General features: G+C 38.8%; 1 protein-coding gene across 1 annotated transcript in view; it reads left to right on the top strand.

The window, feature by feature from the left end:
- Positions 1-234: 234 nt before the first annotated feature.
- The window catches only part of ncana (neurocan a), a 34,889-nt gene continuing 15,673 nt past the window's right edge, over positions 235-19,450 (top strand). Inside the window, exons 1-7 of the mRNA XM_079453628.1 lie at positions 235-524; positions 10,774-10,844; positions 13,977-14,348; positions 16,474-16,648; positions 17,372-17,499; positions 18,285-18,557; positions 19,302-19,430. Of these exons, the coding sequence (XP_079309754.1) occupies positions 10,781-10,844; positions 13,977-14,348; positions 16,474-16,648; positions 17,372-17,499; positions 18,285-18,557; positions 19,302-19,430 (1,141 nt within the window). The 5' untranslated portion in view covers positions 235-524; positions 10,774-10,780. The remainder of the gene's footprint in view (positions 525-10,773; positions 10,845-13,976; positions 14,349-16,473; positions 16,649-17,371; positions 17,500-18,284; positions 18,558-19,301; positions 19,431-19,450) is intronic.

Consider the following 19,450-nt stretch of genomic DNA (forward strand, 5'->3'; position numbering starts at 1 on the left):
TGTGCTGAGTGTGTGTACGCGTGTATGTGTGGGTCAGTAACAATCTGACTGTAAATATAGGGTCAATTCTCTCTCTCTCGCTCTCTCTCTCGCTCTTTCTCTCTCTCTCTCTCTCTCTCTCTCTCTCTCTCTCGTGGTTGGTCAGGGGAGGGGGTGGTCTCTCTCTCTCTCTCTCTCTCTCTCTCTCTCTCTCTCTCTCTTCCTCCTCCAGCATCTTTTGTCTCTGATCTCTCCAGTAGACGGAAGCGCAGCTGCACACAGTCGAGCATCGATCTGCTTGTCTCTCTCTCTCTCTCTTGTGCCGGTGTTTATCCTGCAGTGCACAGGGTCTGATTTCATTCTTCACACTCCAGTTACGTTCTACAGATTGAATGTGGAGGTAAATTCATTTGACTGACGTTCCAGCAGAGATCAGGACCGGCTCTCTCTGCACCAGAGCCCCTGCTCGTCTCATCTGATCTCATCTGATCTCAACGGATCTCCGTCTGGCTGTGCCGATACTGTGACAACTTCAAGAACTTCAGGTAAGAGACAATCCTCACACTTCTGCATGATGCTTTAAAGCTGCTTGATGTATAGATGATATAGAATCCCGTGATCTGTGGGGGTTTTGTGGGTGTTAAATATCAGATTTCTATCAAATCCTTTGTGAATAAACACGATTTAACACTCCAGTTTTCTGTAATCTCACAAAAATCATGAAGCTGGCTTTTGAGAGAGTGTTTGTATTCTCTGCTTGCATGAGTGGCTTTGTTATATGGGATAAAGGGAAAATTCTTTCTCATCTCTGCCAATGGGATAATAAAAATACTCTTAAGTACTTTATTCACATAAATTTTAAGGAAACGTAAATTCTAGTTCAGAGTTTAAAGTCGCTTTTCTTTTCAGGTAAATGTATCTTGATTTGAGAATGTTTAGGTATTTTGTACAACGAAAAAAATTTGATCATATTCATTTATCCTGGGAGTAAAACGTTTAACAAACTTCACCCAAAATTAATGTTTTATTTCATTTGTTAGCAATATGAAGTAGAATATCATGGTATTCGATTCAATTCAATTTTATTTATGTATTTACATGAACACATCTAGAAACAAATTGGACAGTTACGTGTCAAATTTGTAAACTGCAAAATATTTTCCCTTGTTCTTTTATCCTGTTTCGCCTTAAAAATATCAAAACATTATTAATCAAGATAGTCTTTTACACACTTTTTTTAAACAGGCAAAATATGTGTTAGTTTGGTAAAAGCTTTAGCTCTCTATTTAATTAAGTTTACCTCCCCCCATCAATTGACATGTTTTCTTGTTTTATATTTATGTTTATTCATTTTGCAGACGACTTGCAAATGAGAGTTCCAAGCATAAATGTACTTCATTTTATCAATATTTTTATCTAACGAGTCGTTTTGCTCCTCAAGTGAATGCATGTTGATTTTGGGATATTTAGTTATTTGGACTGGCAAAAATACCAAGTTAGAAATGTTTTGCAGGGTATTACACTAAACTGCAAAGGATCAAATGGCAAAATGGATATTTGGAAAATACTCAGATCTGTTTATTTCTGAATTTGGTTTCGTCTTGAACAGATGTGGAAAACTGTGAGGTCTCTTGATAAAAGCAGATGTTATATGCGTGTCTATGAGTGTTAGTTAGCGTTTTTGGGGTGAGAGGTGTATGATAAGAACTCGTCCCCTGTGTCTTCTGCGCCGAAGTCGATCAAGCTCCTCGGCAGCTGCAGGCATTTAATATTCATCTCAACACCTCTCCACGCACCCGCCGGCCATGTGGATCCTCTCCAGCCCGCTACGACACACCGACCGCAGTGATATGACATCAGCATCACGGGCCACTTAAACAGCTGCCCACCCGGCTTCTCCAGCATCTTATCCTCTGATGCTTTGTGAACTGGGATTTTTCCCAATTTGCATTTAAAGACGCCCTGAAATGGAAGCGAAATGGGTTGGGATGATAGTAAGAGGAGGAATCATTGGCTGGTGGGCTGGATGATGATGAAATGCTGTTTAAGGGGTGAAGGAACCGAAGGGTGAACAGGTCATGGTGACCCAGGAGAAATGAAGACTCAAGGTCAGGTCATGGGAATCGATAGGATCGATTTAATGGGTCTTTGTTCTTCAGTGGGGATTCACTGACTCCTTATTCTAAACATCATGGTGTCGTAAACCAAAAGACACAAACATGCAATTTGAAATGTCATAAAACATTGCCTAGACAATCATTTCTCTTGCCACTTACCCATCAGTTTATCCACTTCATATCACACACACCAGTTTGTTTTCCTGTCATAATAATAATTGAAAGAACCTTTTTTCCACAACAAACCTGTTGTAAAACAGAAAGGACGTTGGACATTAAGGGAACGTTTAAAGAACGTTAAAGTAACTTTTATCCAAACTGGATAACTTACATTGCATAATCCTATACATTTATACATAGGTATGTGCAATCCCCTGATATCGAACCCACAACCTTGCCTTGTTAACGCAAAGCTCTTACCACTGAGCTACAGGAAAGCATGTCGGATTATTTCTAGAGTCGATGTGACTTCAAACAACAGTGCTAATATATGAAGTCTGTGGTTTGCTCTGGTCCTCATCCTCATGACGTGATGTTTCAGGGTTCTTCAGATGAATGAGGTCTGATATTGATTTGTTTGTACTGCAGGCTGGAGTTTCTGCAGTGATGCGTAGATGAATCCAGAAAACACACACACACTGTATTTGTAGAGAACAAAATATCATAGAGAGTTAGGGTGGGTTCTTTTGACCTTAGTCGGTAAACAGCCATTGAAAACATCATAGCAACCATCGAGAACAACCCAGCAACTGCATAGCAACCCCTGACAACCTCCAGCATTGTGATGGCGAGTTTCCTTCAGGAAATCTTTCTTGTGTCAGCTTGTGTGTAAACACACGGTCGTCTGGCGAACATGAGACGCACTGTCGGATCAAAGATCTTTAGAGGTTCGCATGTACAATGAGTTATGTCTGGTTGAGCATAAATTCACATGTTTTACAAGGTTTCTAGTCTCACATTCTATCAAAGGAGAATGTTGAGGTCAGTGAGATACAGAATGTGTTCAGTCAAGTGTTATCTGCCCTCTTTTTCTCCCCCAGCATGTTTCAGGGTTATGCCATGTGCACAAGAATAGCCAATGGCCAATGAATCTCAAGCGTTTGGAAAGTTTGCAGAAGTTGGGAATCTGTGAGGCTTTACTGCAGAGAAACATGTGTGGTTTTAATATCAACATGAAACACGATGATGTGATTTTTACTATAGATGGATCTCCGACGTAAGAGCTGGGACGAATTAATTGAAGGAGTTGATGAAATGGTGGAAAGTGTCTTTACATGACTGGAAAGTGGTGTTAGAGGTCCAGTTATTTCATTTTCGTGACAGATTATTCCTGTTGAATAACTGTTGTATTGTGCACGATAAATCCAGGGATGTTGAAAAATGTATGAAGGGGATTTTTGATTTATGTTGAGGTTGATGTACCTGAGATCTGTGATGTAAAATGAATGTGTGTGTGCGTGCATGCGTGAGAGAGAGAGAGAGAGAGAGAGAGAGAGAGAGAGAGTAAATTAGTTTTGGGACTAGACATCATTCTTGTGTTCAGGGATCATTTGTCTTAATTTTGGTCGTGTGAGGATTCGCCAGTGGGTTTTGATCTAGATGTGTCATGTAATGAGATCATTGGACATTTTGCTGCTTTTACAGAAAAATAAAGAAAGATATTCACATATAGACCACTTTTCTTTTTCTTGAAATCCTACATAAATAGTTCAATCTTCACGGTATTCGTTTAAGATTTTGATTTGGTTGTAAATGTTCAGTTGGTTTTATTTTGTTCAACCATTTGTGCGGTGTTGAAACACTGAAAAGTTACCAGTGTTGGACCAGCTTTGTTTACATCTTCTTGAAGAGGTCTACATCATAAACATATCACATGTTTATTATGGGTATGTAATGACTGTATGACTGTATTCAGAATCAAGAGAATCAAATGAAACGCCTTCTAATTGTATGTGAAGCATTGCGAAATGATATATGTTTTATACAGCAGTGAGGTACATTGTTGTCACTTGACTTCACTATAGATGTTTCATAGTCATATGAATTCAGATGAATATTATCGTATATTAATTGTATTCAATTCAATTAAAACTACTCAACAGTTATTGATTCATTGCGGAGGTCTACCGGAAGTCGAGTTTGGGCCACATTACGGTTGTTTATATTGTCGCCACTGAAACCATCTGGTTGTTTAATTCATTGAGCGGCATCTGGTATACATTAATTTAGCATTTATCTACTGTGTACAAAGCTTTAAATGCTGCTTTGAAACAATGCAACATTGTAAAAAACGCCAAATAAACTTGACTTGAATAATGAGTCAGGAAGAAGATTAATAATTGAAAATTGTGTTAATAATGCTTCTATAGTGAAGTTGCATTGCACTGTGGGATACAGACACATCCGAACTATAAATGTGTATGTTCTGTTGCACACACAGCTGCGGAAAAAAAGTAGAGACCATTCCAGATTTTAGTTTAAGGCTAAAATACACTACAAGATTTTTGCTCAGATTTTGCCCAGATTTTCAGTCTAGACACGTCGCAGAAAGTCTGAGCCAGTCTGCAGATTTGATCAGCTAGTGTGTTTCTATCTGAAACTTTAAAAAACAATGCAAGTGTATGATAAAAATCTGTTCAGATTGTTTGTATTCCAGCCATTAATCCGTATTTCTAGATGTATTGTGGTCATTCCAGTCCAGTGTCTGTTGAATTTCAACAAAATCAAACATGACAAAGTCATCCAACAGCAATTTGAAAGACTATACAAACATAAAAATATTAAATACATGAATGTGTTTTTTATCAAAAGAACCAGAGCTTGTTGTATTTGGAGTATTTGAGTTCTGAAAAGATTTAGAGGGTTTTTTTTCTGTTATTTTCAAGTGTTTCTCCAGTTTTCATTTTCTCCATTTAAGTGCAAATAGAAACAATGTTTTTCTTTTAATTTGGAAGAAACGTTGTTAGTAATTCACAGAATAAACATAAACGATAATTTTACCTAAACATATTCATGTACTGTAAAAAGTACATTTTAAAATCAGAAGAGTTTATTTCCAAAAATCATGTTTCTTATCATATTATCGTGTTTTTATTGTGTTTTATTGTGTTAATTTGCTATTAGTTATATCTTCATATGTTCTGTAGACGGTATAGTGCAGCAATTGTTATGAGAAGTATGATGAGAGGCAGTGAGTGTACTTCAGCACTGGACAGCTCCCGTATGTCATCTATTCAACAATAGAGAATAAATCACTAACTCACTCACTCCACATTTTCTTCACACCGAGATGCTATAAGACCAACGTTTGTTTATTTGCATCTTTGTTTGTTTTAAATGCAATGGTAACATCATGGTTCTGCCTCAATAGAAAAGTCAACATAAAATATAAATATGAAAAATATTAAAGTTGATATTAAATTTATTGAATTATTCACTATAATCAATAATTTATTTCAGTGTAAAAAATCTGTTAGAAAAGACAGCTAGGAACATTTTCCTAGACATTCTTCAAACCAAGTCCTCAGTTTTTGAACGATTTCCTAAAAACGTTTAAAAAGAAAGAGATCCTGCATGTCTCTAGGTCTTTCCCAACCCCCCTCAGACAGATGTTGGTATGAAGCTCATTCAAGCGTGCTTTGACTGACAGAACACGACTGTATTTACAGTACATCTTCTCCGAAGCCAAATTCAGCGCCACAAATGAAAGAACTTCAAATTTTGTTTGAAAAAATGAGTGAAATTATGAAACCAATGTAAGGTATTGTTGTGGATGTTGAACAGACACTCACATCAGCGGATGAGAATCGCATCATATGCTAAAGACAATGGAGAATGTTTTCGTGGTTAGTTTAGGTGTCCTGGTATTCCAGAGTAACCGTGGCAACCAAACGCCCCATTAACGCTTGATTTTCCAGCCGGTCCACAGTCAGATGTTCAGCACCTGAGCTCGCAGTCATCAGTCGACGGCTGTAATAAAAACACACGCTGACATACATCAACAAAGGGTTAGTGAAGTGAGTGATGATGATCATAACTTCAGCTGTCTGACTGTCAATCTGTCTGTTTCTGCTTGGATTCATCCCTCACTCCCGGCACACAGACGCTTTAGCTTCGTTATTTCACGTTCTTGTCTTGTTTTTTTGTTTTGTGAGCCGTGAAAGAGTTTTGGGCAGTGGCTGGAAAACTTTAATGTGTTCGTTTCTCGGTAAAGTTCTCTGTGAGGTTGACCAGCTACAATCGAAAATACTGTAGAGATGCTTCATAGTTTCGGGTGTTGGATTCTTTATCATCTGGATTGATGTTGTTGTGTCTCGTATTATTTAATAGTTTTGTTTTGGTTAGAATAGGTACATTTTTGCGTTTGTTTATCAAATATAAGAGCAATTTTTTACGCACGGTCTTCAATACTCCCGTTGGACCCGAGGTGTATGTTATTTTTTCTTAAATGTCACGCTGTGTTTATTTGTGTTCGATTGATGAACAGCAGACAGGTGTTCTTTTGGAAAGAGGCTGTTCATCATTGTGATCTCTCTGTTCCTCTTTGAGTTTCAAGAGACATTAGAGAGCAGCAAAATGCTCATCAATTGCTCTCAGATGTACAGATGAACTCGATTGACACGAAGAGACAGACACAAGCTCAAAATGAAACTCTTTATACTTGAAAACATTGAAACTCTTTTTGAGCTGCTAACATGAACTGTGAAATGATGATGATGATAATGTGTTTCGAGGGAGATCAGGGTGTTGGGCTCAAAAAGCAATTTGTCTGATTTAATCATAAAAGGCCAGGAGGAATTAAAACTCGGTTTTATTCTCAGGAGACGTGAATTCATCTCAGATGTTAGTCATGCAAAGGGCTTTTGGTACTTTTATTCCGCTCACACAGATTCTGGCTGTTGAGAGATGAACTGGTTTGATCACAGTCTGAGAGCAATGTTGTGTGGTTTACCATACCCATGAACCTACCTGCTCTAGGACGCTGGGGAATCCCTTGGCGGAGTGACGAGAAAACTTATGAATGAATTAAATATCGTGAAATAAAAAAACAGGGAACAAAAAAGGATAACAAAATTAGCCTTTGTATGTTATAGCAAGAATTTGACATTAATTTTCTCTGAACGTATTTATTAGTAGACTTCATTACTCGACCACCTGTGTGACATCATCAACTAGATTATATGGATATAACTTAAATATAAGACTTTATAAAAGTAAACCAGTATGATCAAATATTCTTATAGACGGTTTCATTTTAACAACATAAACAAACGTTACTGCACATTTTTGTGACCCCATCTGAATTGCCGGCACACGTTACAAACAATAAAAGGCCTGTAGATGTACCATACGGTTTCTTTAAATGCGACCAAACTACAGGACCCAGTCGACAAATAGTTTATGAACACACAAGAAAATTGTTAAATTAATACAATCCTTATACAGTAAAATAATAATACAAATGAATATTAACATAAATGAAATTATTTTTTTATAAACAGTATGCTATTTTTAGCCAAAAACAGACTGGAACTTTACTGGGGGTCGTGTCCGATGTAACCGTCAATAAAACTGATATGCATAAACATGAAGGTGTAATGAGATAGAATTGCCGAATGTGATTCAGTTTAATTCATTCACTTATTCTTCGACTTGATATGCCTGATCATATCACCCGCTGTTGAGAAAGACATCTTTACACAAACATAAACAAACCCGTCTGACATTTACAGTAATACAAACATCTTACCGTCAATCAATTGTTTCACACATTAAACTAATAAAAGAGAAACGACGTCATATCGATACCATTATTCAGACTTTGCCGTCTTGGAGAATCCGAGCACAATTTGAGACTTTGGTGAGATCTCTTTATTTGGTGAGAGACTCAAAATGGGACATGATTGAGATGAATGGGTCGCCGTTGCACATTTGCTCATTTTCTTTCTCTTGTGGTTTCAGCTGGTCCGTGGCTCACAAAATCTCCCACAATGCACCAAGGGGCTTGCGTGCTGTATGAACATATTTGTGTTGTTAGCTTTGCAATATGTGACTCTCACAAAACCAGTCTTAAGTAGCACGGGAACATTTCAGGTCAAATACATTGTATGGGTCAAAAATTATAGATGCCAAAAATCATTAGGATAATGTACATCAATGTAAAGATCGTTTTCCATGAAGATATTTTGTAAATTTCCTACCCTAAATATATAAAAACGTTATTTTTGTGAGTGGTTGGCCTGCTACAGTTTCAACTTCAAAGGCAATTTTCTCAATATTTATATTTTTTAAACGGTCGTATCTCTCGTATCGCCATTTATTGTCATACAGTATCCTAACAATCCATAAATCAGTAGAAAGCTTTATTATTCATTTTACGGATTATGTAAACATTTACATTTCGACAAATTGACCTTGTTGTCCAGGGTCACATATTTCATGACACATTATTAGAGAAGCACAGAGTTTTTGTTGTATAGTTTCAGTGTGTTAATGTCAGCAATGTGTCTGGTTAGAGGCGCTCTGGTGAATAGACTTCAGCCGTGTCTTTGTTACGGCTGTAAAATGCACGATGGCTAACCGATGGGATTTAAATCACTCTGGACAAAGACCCCGCTGTATCCCTCGGGAATTCAAATGCTAAATGCCTTGAGTTTACAGTACAGAGAGAAGCCGCTCGCTCTGACATTTCAAACAGAGCAGGTGCACGACCTTCCCATGCCTCTAAAAAAAGACACATTCAGAACACTAAACGTTTCACATGACCATGTCACGTCATTTACACATTTAAAGGTGTTAGTCCGGAAATATTGGTTTATCAGATTTATCAACAAGGAGAAAATGTTTTAGATAAGTTCAATGACGGCAGAATCCTTGAGTAATCTTTACGTTTTGATCCCACTTTCGTTTTTCTTGTTTTTTGCTTCACCGTTTCAATTTAAAGGAATAATTCACCCAAAAGTGAAAATTCGGTCATCTGTTACTCAAGTTGTTCCAAACCTGTATACATTTATTTTTTCTGAATAAACACGAAGAAAGATATTTGGAAGAACGTTTGCAACTGATCTTTCTGGGTCACCATTTTTTTGTCCTGTTGAACACGAAGATATTTTGAAGAACGTAGAAACCTTTGACTACCATTTTTTTCTTTTTACTAGTCTTTTTGCTTTTTGAACAAAGACATGTATACAGATTTGGACAGAAGTCTCATTTTTGGGTTAGGTTTTCCTTTAGGGGAATTTATTGGCACAATTGTGTTTCCTACAATATTGCAGTAAGGTATTGACAAGACAAAATTACAACACAATAACAACAGACTATAATGTCGTATGAAAATAAAGTGCTAGAAAAAAGGTAAAATAAGAAAAATATCATCCTGTAATAAATATAAAGTTATCTGAATGGCCGTGATCGTGTTTAGCATGAATGTGCTTGATCAGGTTCTTGAAGCGTTTTAGCGCATTTCTGTGCAGTCGATGGGTTGCTGTGGACCACCATTAGAGTAATGTGGCCGGGCGTTTTCATTTCTTATTTTAAGGCAGCTTTGCATGAAAAAATCACAAAAAGATAACTTAATAATACAGAGAAGAAATCATAAAGCAATAAAAGGCTAAATAGTAGGTGACGGGTATAAAGCAGAATTATTTACATACACACCGAGTCTCTGCGACATTCTTATCTCTAGATATGACTCATGTATGGCCTATATATTTAATATCCACTGTAAAAGGCAAAAAAAAATCACAATTTGAGAGTCATCCCTCCATCTGAGGTTACAACATGACTTATGCATTAAAGTTTAATACGTCTGGTTTTGTGTTTTTAGCGGAATGTGCTCTGGGTTTGTGTTGCCGTGTGGATGTGCAATAATGTGTATTTAGGCTTCAAGACAATAATAAAGACAGAGAAACTAGACATTTGCACTTTGAGCAGGATTGAAGAAAGCCCACCAAGACGGACCACCCACAGAGAGAGAGAGAGATTAAGGGTACTGTTGTGATACAGTGGTGGAAAAGTCAAAGAATGAAAGGCAAGAGTTGTTAGAGAGAGTGAGAAGAGAGAGAGAAAGCTGATTATTATTCTGAGACTGTGTGTAGGACTGGTGGCTAGTGTTGGAATAAAGAAATCCTTTCTCACTATAGCCTCCTGACGCGCCATTAATATTTATATTCTCCTTTATCTTCCTCCTAAAACCAGTGAAACTGTGTGTGTGCGTCTTTTAATGATTCATGATACATTTGATTCTTTTGAGTTTTTGATATCTAATGTCTGATGGTTTAAGGCTGTTTGACTGTATGTGTTGGATGAAGGACCATGGAGAAAACGATGGCGAAAGAAGAAGCAACGTGACAAAAGACATTTTATGAGATAGAGACACGAGTGGATGACAAAATCAACTATTTATTCGTCATTTTCTTTCTACTGTAACATGTTTCTGGCTGTATTGAGTGAGAAACACGCGTGCCATATTAAATACGTGACTTGTTATCTTTCATCTTTTCAGATGATGTCATGCTCAATCCATAAATAAAATATATGAGCGTAATGAATGTTTTGATCACGAATTTACGGGATACAATATTTGCTGTTATTCTGCCTTTAAAAGATTTACTTTCCATTCGCCGGTGAAGTACAGCGGATATCTAAGGAAGTGTTTTGTCTCTTTCTCTCTCCGCAGGTGCAGGATGATGGGTCTCGGCGCCGGTGGTCTTGAGGTTCTGGTGGTTCTTCTTGTGTTCTCCTGCTGCGGTGAGTTACTCTCTCTAATCTAGAATGGAGACGTTTGTGAGATTTCTGCAGAACTATGTGAGATGAGACTTAAGCTAAGCTTTCCATCGGCTCTGCATTTCATCTCATTGATATGTAAGAGACATAATCTGCGATTTCTCTTCATGTGGGTAGATTTAGGACTCTATTATACAGCGCTGTGCTGAATAAAAACTTGTGTTCATCTGTCTCCGGCATTTGTTTGGACAGCATGTGTCATCTTGGATGTGAATTGTCCGGCGTTGTGTGAATGCCACAATCAGGCAGCAGAGTTTTGTTTTCCACTGTTCGTTTGCGTTTTTCATATTGTGAGATGTTGTTTGTGTTGAGAACAGATCTGTTGTCTGCGCTCACTGCTGTAATTCATGTTAGAAGAATATCTCAGTCAGGCATGGCTTCACGTGACCCGTCCGCTTCCTCTCACAGCTTTAACGCTTCAGTGTGTGTGTGACCGACCGCATAATGCTTTTCACGGCTCTGTTTGTCCAGGCCGCTTCCATCCGCGCTCTCTTCATTAGACTCTTTTACGACGGGTGGCCGTTCTGAAGAATGATGGGACGTCACTCCCCCCGCCCAGACGATTTATGCCCCCTGTACATTCAGACCCGCCCCCTGTCGAGCAGATGTTACAGAGTCAGGTCATGTTGGGCTCTTTTATGTGTAGGGTTGTGTTTGGAGAAGCTACTCAAATGAACACGGCAACAAACACGCAGGTGTGGGAAAGGCATGCGGTTGTGTGATTTGTGACGAAAACACGCTAAAGAAATACAATAAATTACTAAACAAAAGTAACGCACAAACAGATTTTTTGGTTTTTTTTGAGGCGATCTGTCCTCCTCTGGTGTCTTTTGACTAAATGTATTTGGCTCAGTCTTCTCTTTTGTTTGTTGGAGACACTCACACGTGACATGTTTTTCTCGATTTCGAACTGATTTAAGATGTGTCGTAGTGTGACATGTTCAGTGTAATGGATGTGTTGAGGGACAGATTTCACAGTCACTAAACACACATACACACAGGTTTGTCATTGTGTTAACGGGATAGTTCTCCCAAAAATGGAAATTCTGTTTAGCAGAGTATTAAAGTATCACTTTAATGTTAGATTTCCAGGTTAAGATTTTCTGTCTTTTAAACCTTAAACCTGAAATAGGATATCTGGTGCCACTGAGTGTTTGGATGGCTGGTGACTTCAGTTCATTTGAATCCGATTTTCTCTATCGAACCAAAGTACCCATGCCCCTCCCCCGTCTCTCCTGGTTACCGAGCAGCTGTTACCATGGTTATGGATGTTGAGAGCCGAGAGGTGTAAACTGCTGCAGGTGCTGCTCTGTTGATGTATGCGTGTGTGTCTCACGCTGTGTCTGACAGATTTTAATTTGCGAAGGACAATGGCTGCATTGATTTGGATACGGTTGGTTTAATGTGAATCTGTTTCATTTAGTCATTTACATTTACATTTAGTCATTTAGCAGACGCTTTTATCCAAAGGGGCTTACAAAGAAGGGGAAAACAATAGAAGCAATTTGTGCAACAAAGAACAACAATTTTTTTCCCTTTGTGGGACGGAACCACAAGACGTTGTTCGATAGCTGAGCGCAGGGATCAGGCGGGTACATAAGTCTGTATTAGCGAGTGAAGATATGGGATGCCAAACCAGTGGTGGTTTTGTAGGCCAAGAGCCATTTTGAATTGGATGCGAGCGACTATAGGGAGCCAATGCGACCTGACGAAAGGAGGAGAGATGTGCGCTCTCTTCAGCGCTCTCTTCAGACCATTCTTGCTGCTGCGCTCTGGATCATCTGAATAGGTCTGGTTGTACAAGCTGGACCAGCCAGTGGCGCATTGCAATAGTCCAGTCTGGACAGGACAAGAGCCTGGACAAGAACTTGCGTAGAATGCTCAGACAGGAAAGGTCTAATTCTCCTAATATTGTAGAGGATGAATCTACAGGACATGGTGGGGCTGGCAACGTGATCTGTGAAGTTCAGCTGATCATCAATTACCACTCCCAAGTTTCTGGCCATTCTGAAAGAAGTAGTGGTTGATGAAGCTAGTTGGATGGAAAGGTCGTGCTGAGTCTTTGGGAGCGGGTGTCATGAGCAGTTCAGTTTTTGCAAGGTTCAGCTGCAAGTGATAGTCCTTCATCCAGAGTGAAAATTGTGTATATGGAGAAGAAAAGCGGTCCAAGAACTGAGCCCTGGTGTACCCCTGTACGGAGATGCTGAGAGACCTCACCCATTTTCTTGAGGGTCGACAGGAGGATGAGGTGGTTGTCAGTTTCGAAAGCGGCAGATAGATCCAGAAGGATGAGTGCATATGATTTAGAGGCCACCCTTGCGAGTCTCAGGGCCTTGATGACTGAGAAATTACCACTCTTGAAACCAGACTGGTTGCTGTCCAAGAGGTTGTTCTTTGATAGAAAAGAGGAGAGCTGGTCAGCTACCACACGCTCAAGGGTTTTTGCGGAGAGGAAGGAGAGGAGAGATACTCTGGTCTGTACTTTCCTAGCAGTGCAGGATCAAGAGTGGGTCTCTTCAGTAGCGGGGTTATACGGGCCTCGTTAAAAGCGGCGGGAAATGTACCAGTGGTGAGTGAAGAGTTCAAAATGTGGGTCAGAGAGGGCACAACCGATGGAGAGATGGCCTGAAGGAGATGGGTGGGAACGGGATCTGGCAGACAGGTAGTTGTGTGATTAGAAGCAATGACCAGCTTCAGACAGGAGAGAGAAAGAGGGGAGCGGGCAGGCTTCGGGAGTTTGTATATGTTCAGGAGATGGCAAGGCAGTGAACTGATGATTGTTGTAGTTTTCTTTACCAAAAATTATGCAATCATTTGCCTCACGTATGCTGTGCAGCTGAATCTGTCAGTTTTTCACAGGCCATAGCTATTGCTCATATAATTGTTATTGTGCCATACATTTCATTGCAAATGCAGCTACAAAGCATATTTACTGTCATCTCTGTGCAAAGTTTTGTATATTCCAGTTATTTTTTTCTAACCACTAGGCCACAGCTGACCCCGGTTATGACAGTAACTAACAGTATGTTTGGATAATGTTTCTAACATGTTATGTAAAAGTCGGTTTAACTGTTTTCATTTGTCTCCCTTTCATAGGCTCAACAGCGGAGACTCTTGTTACTGTCCGGAAAGTCACTCATCTTCCTTTGCGACAGCCATTAGCGGGCTCAGCTCTCATGCCGTGTGTGTTCACCCTATCTCCTGACCTCTCTCCGAGTCACGGCCCATATATTCACTGGACCCGAGGCTCAGGAGATCGGGAGAGGACGGTTCTGTCCGCCCGGGACGGGGTGGTGAGGGTACACCAGGCGTACACGGGACGGGTCAATCTGCCCGGATACTCTGCCAACCCTTTGAACGCGTCGCTGGAGCTTTCGCACCTGCGCTCCAATGATTCCGGAACCTTCCGCTGTCACGTCGCCCTGGGAGACAAATATGAGCAAGATACGGTGAACCTGGAAATCACAGGTGAGATATTTACTCTAGATCTGTTGCACTGGAAAACATAATTTTACTGTTGGAAAACAAGATAAGGGTAGTTGGCAAATACATGTGTCCTATGGTGTGACATAGCAAGCATGAAGAAACACTAGAGGTCGACCAATATTGTTTTTTCTCTGGACGATTTTAGAAATCAGCCCCGCCGATGACCGATATATGATGCCGATTTATTTGCCGATATGTTTGGCCGATCAGGAATTCAACTTTGGCTGAATACTTAAAAGTTTGGATTAAGAACGAAGGATAAAATGAATTAAATCTTACAGTTTTCGTGGAAAGTTATACGATTACTTTAAGAAGTTAAAAGGTTAGCATGCAGAGGGGGACATCACAGTGTTATTCTGGTGGTTATCTGTTTGCTGCAAGAGGCAGCATCACGTGTTTCACAATAAAGCTTAGCTGCTCACGTATGCACCTGCCTGTTAATCGGCCTATTTGCGGCACAGTCCGTGCCGGTTCATTAAAAATCCTCAATATAGGGGCGGTCAATCGGTCGACCTCTAAATCAAATTATGTTTCTTTAGATATAAGAATATAAAACTGCATAAGATAGTTTTATCTTCATTGTTTGTTTTGATGTTACATCAAAGGACACATCTATTTGTCAACTACCCACATATTATCTTGAGATACAAAAAAAAACACAAGCTTTTACATCCTGACTGTAGAAAAAAACTCATTGAAGAAAAGACGTTTAAATCAATCTCTCAATGGGGTATGACATTTTTTTTGGAAATGTTAATAAAGAGATGAAACTTAATTCTAATTCTTGGAAGATATATTTCTTCTCGTTTGAGGCATAAACTTTATCGGGATCTTTGTTTCTTAAAACAAGACTTGATATCTCAATGTCATTTTGCTTCTCAAGTACAGAACAAAGACAAATTTCTTACTTAGAGATTCTCTTTTATTTTCATGTTGAATAACATTATTTTGCTCACCCTGTTGGCAAACATTTAGTTAAAATTATGTTTTAGATTTATCTAAAAGCAAGACTATAATAATTTTCATCCTTAGCAAATATATCTTGTTTTAAAGGTTTTGATATAATTGTTTTGAAAAACCAAGTAAAAAACTGAGTGAAAAAGATGTCTGCATTGTAGTGATATAGTGAACAGAAGGTTAAACACACATTATAAAAATTCCCAGAAATAATTCACTATATTTTATGCAATGAGGTAAGTTGGCCCCTCCGAATACTGTAATAGTAAAAATATTATTTTCTTGAGATTTTCTGGTATAAGAGTAAAGTAGATACGTAGTGTTGAAGGCTATATTTGTTTTATTGTCAATTCTCTTGTTTTTAATGCTTTCTTGACTGCACTTCATTTTAAAGCCATGTCGAAACTATTGAACTATTAAAGGTATAGCTACAGTTTGACCTCAAATGGTTAAAGACTCAAAAAGATGTCGAAACTTCAGAGACGTCAACCTGAAGGTCAGTTTCAACATCAGATGAACGTTCGGGAGATCTGCTGATTCATAACAGTCTAGAAATCTGCTGTGAATCAATTAGCCCTTCATTATATTGATTCATTCTACTAATATCATTTTCATTTACATTTTTCTCAGCCCGGTTTCCTTGTCATCATTAACAGTTTAATGAGAAGCGTTTGATGGATTTCCCGAGAGTTACGGCTGTTTGAGCCGACTTGTCTGCTTCATTACTGAAACAGGTGCTTTAATGATGGAGATGATATTAAACTGCATATAAATCATTCACAAAAAAACTGCATCTGCGGTAAAGATGTTTGTCTTTCATAAGGTCTTTAAAATGTGCGTCGGTGATGTAATTTCCATTAAGACAGGTCATTAGCTCCTCCCACTTGTAACAGCCAATAGAGTTTAGTTTTCCACAGTCTGGAATCTGATGAGCAGCTGAAGTGCAGTATGATGTCATGAAACTCATTGATCTGTACCAATGGACTCTTTAAACACTTCATTTAAATGTTCTATATGGGTGTCTGATTGTTCACCTTTTCATTAACCATGAAAAGTAAAATAAAAGAGAACTGAAGGCTGATCATTTCAATTGCATTTGCGTGCGGTCCGACAGATTGTAGTTGATCATTGTTTGTTTGTGTGTTTTTAGGTGTTGTGTTTCATTACCGAGCGCCGACGGACCGATATTCCCTCTCCTATGAGGATGCGGTCAGGGCGTGCGAGCAGAATTCGGGTCACATTGCCACCCCGGAGCAGCTGTGGGCGGCGTTTCACTCGGGCATGAACAGCTGCGCAGCCGGCTGGCTGAAAGATCAGACTGTCAGGTCAGACACAGCTACAAAAAAAATTCAATCATTTTAAATGAGTTGTATTACAACCGCTTTTAGCATTTAAATTCTTCTTTTCTGTTGATGTTGACAATTCAAGAAACCATCGTATAGAAACTCATTTGAATGGAGCCGTGTTATTGAGTGCTTAAAGGGATACATCACCCAAAAATGAAAATTCTGTCATCATTAACTCACCTTTCGATTTGTTACAAATCTGTATAAATGTCTTTGTTGTGATGAACGCAGAAAAATATATTAGGAAGAATGCTTTTAACCAAACAGATCTCGATCTTCATTGATCACCATAGGATTTGTTTTGTTGAACACAAAAGATGACATTTTGAAGAATGTAGGACGTTTAATTTTTTCCTACTATGGGAGTCAATGGGGGGCGAGATCTGTTTGGTTATACGCATACTTCCCGATATCTTTCCCTGTGTTTTTCAGAACAAAGACATTTCACAGATTTGGAACAACTCAAAGGCGTGTAAACGATGATAGAATTGTCACTTTTGGGTGAACAATCCCTTTAAAGCAGATAAAGGACACGAAAACGCTTCACCTTGAGCTCTTATGAGGATCTTTTATAATATTGCACAAAAATGATTTATTTGCCATTGCATGCCGACACTATTTGCATAAAGATATCTCGCTCCAGTGATTTGCAACATTGCACATATTTTGTCTGATTTTACCTTTCTCGTCCCTTCACTGCAGGTATCCCACTCAGAGACCCGAGCTCGGTTGCTATGGACACACAGAATATTCTCGCGGGGTGAGGAATTATGGGAAACGGGACCCTTCTGAATTGTTTGATGTGTATTGTTTCGCCAATGAGACGCACGGTGAGTTTATGGGAAAGTGACAAAAAGAAATGAGACATAAGCCAGACGGTTCAATATCATTGAAGTTAGATTTTTCGAATGTAAGGATTGTCAAACCATAGTCAAGTGTTCAGGAGTATTTTTGGAGGTAAATAAGGACATTTTAATAGATATATCTGCTTTCACACGCTTCAAAAGGTTTAAAGGTTTATCTTTAATATATTCACTTTAATTCTAATAATTTATAACTTGTATGCTTTATTAAACATTTTGAAAAGCCATTAAGCTCCGAAATGTATAGAGAAAGTGTTTTAAAAGTGCAGTCCCTTAAACTGAGCTGAAATCTTTTTAACAAATGTTTTCTCTGCAGGTTTGTAATACTAACATTGGCTATAAAAGGATGTAATGACCCGTTGCCAACTGCAAGCAAATCACGTTTTTTAAGAAATTGTTATAGAAGTATTATAAATATATGAAAATAATACACATAATAAATATATGATGTATAATCAGCATTCAAATATCTTGTAAATGACACCCAAAATAAAATTATTTAATTCATTTTATTACGTTGCTATTGAAACGTGAATGACTTTTCTTGCTTTAAACAAAAGTAGAAATTAAGGAAAGCCTTTACATTATGGATGTCACAATGGCCACTATCACATCATCACGTTGATCCGATGACTTGAGCATCGTCTTCAGAAGCCACTATGAGAGTTTCATTAAACATTCTGCTTTACCCATATCTCACCCATTGAAGCATCATGTTCACCGGGTGTCTTTTTCTTTCTCTTAATGTCCAGGTGAAGTGATTCTTGTCTCTGTTCCTGACAAACTGACTCACTCTGAGGCGGCGGCTCACTGTCGGGTGTTGGGCGGCACGCTGGCGACCGTCGGGCAGCTTTATCTGTCCTGGACGTCTGGACTGGAGCACTGTGAGGGCGGTTGGTTGGCTGATGGGAGCGTGAGGTCGTCTGTCAGTTCAGGGTGTGCGGGTGCTGAACCGGGCGTCCGAACTGTTACACCTGCAGAACTGATCGATGAAGCCGCACGCTTCGATGCTTACTGCTATCAAGGTATGACCTCTGACACAGCACCTGTGATTAATCCCATGATGTGTTGAAGCAAGAACAGATGTGATTTTACTGCGGTTGAGAATGTTTTAGGCACAACACAAAGTGAAAATCTCCTTAAAGTGGCAGTTCGCCCAAAAATGACAATTCAGTCACCATTTACTCACCCTCAGATTGTTCCGAACCTGTATACATGCATTTGTTTTGCTAAACCAAAGGATGATATTTTTAAGAATGTCAGTAACCAAACAGATCTCATCCCCCACTGACTTACATTGTATTTATTTTCCCATGGCAGTAAATGAGGGATGAGATCTGTTTGGTTACTGACATTCTTCTAAATATCTTCCTCTGTGTTCGGCAGAACAAATACATTTATACAGGTTTGGAACAATCATTTTTAAGTCAACTTTAGTTTCTCTTTTTGCACGCATCAGTTTTAATCGGTCCAAGCTGATTTATTTATTGTAGTTCGATTAATATTTTGAATTCATAATATTTCTATTCATCTGTTTAGATTTAAGTCTATTTCTAAGCTATTTTAATGATGCGCTTTTGTCATTAATCTATTTATGTGTATTGCTATTATACAAAACACATTCGACTTACAGTTATATGATATAAATATAAGGTAGCAGTAAGGTTGCCTTTTCAAATTTGATTTAAGAGTTGCTTTTATTCAAGGTGAGCCTTGATTCTCTCTTGTCCTCTCCATCAGAAAACGTATTTGATTTAATATGTCAACAGAGACGAAAACACAGAAGGCTCTCACCAGCATTGTAAGGTCTCTGCTGAAGCCGTGGAGGTACATGACCGGCGACGAGGACGATTCACAGCAGACTCCAAAATCATCCTCTGCCAAACACACATCAAGTGGTACAAATTCACATCAAAAT

This window comes from Barbatula barbatula (genome assembly GCF_947034865.1).
Source record: "Barbatula barbatula genome assembly, chromosome: 3".
Lineage (NCBI taxonomy): Eukaryota > Metazoa > Chordata > Actinopteri > Cypriniformes > Nemacheilidae > Barbatula > Barbatula barbatula.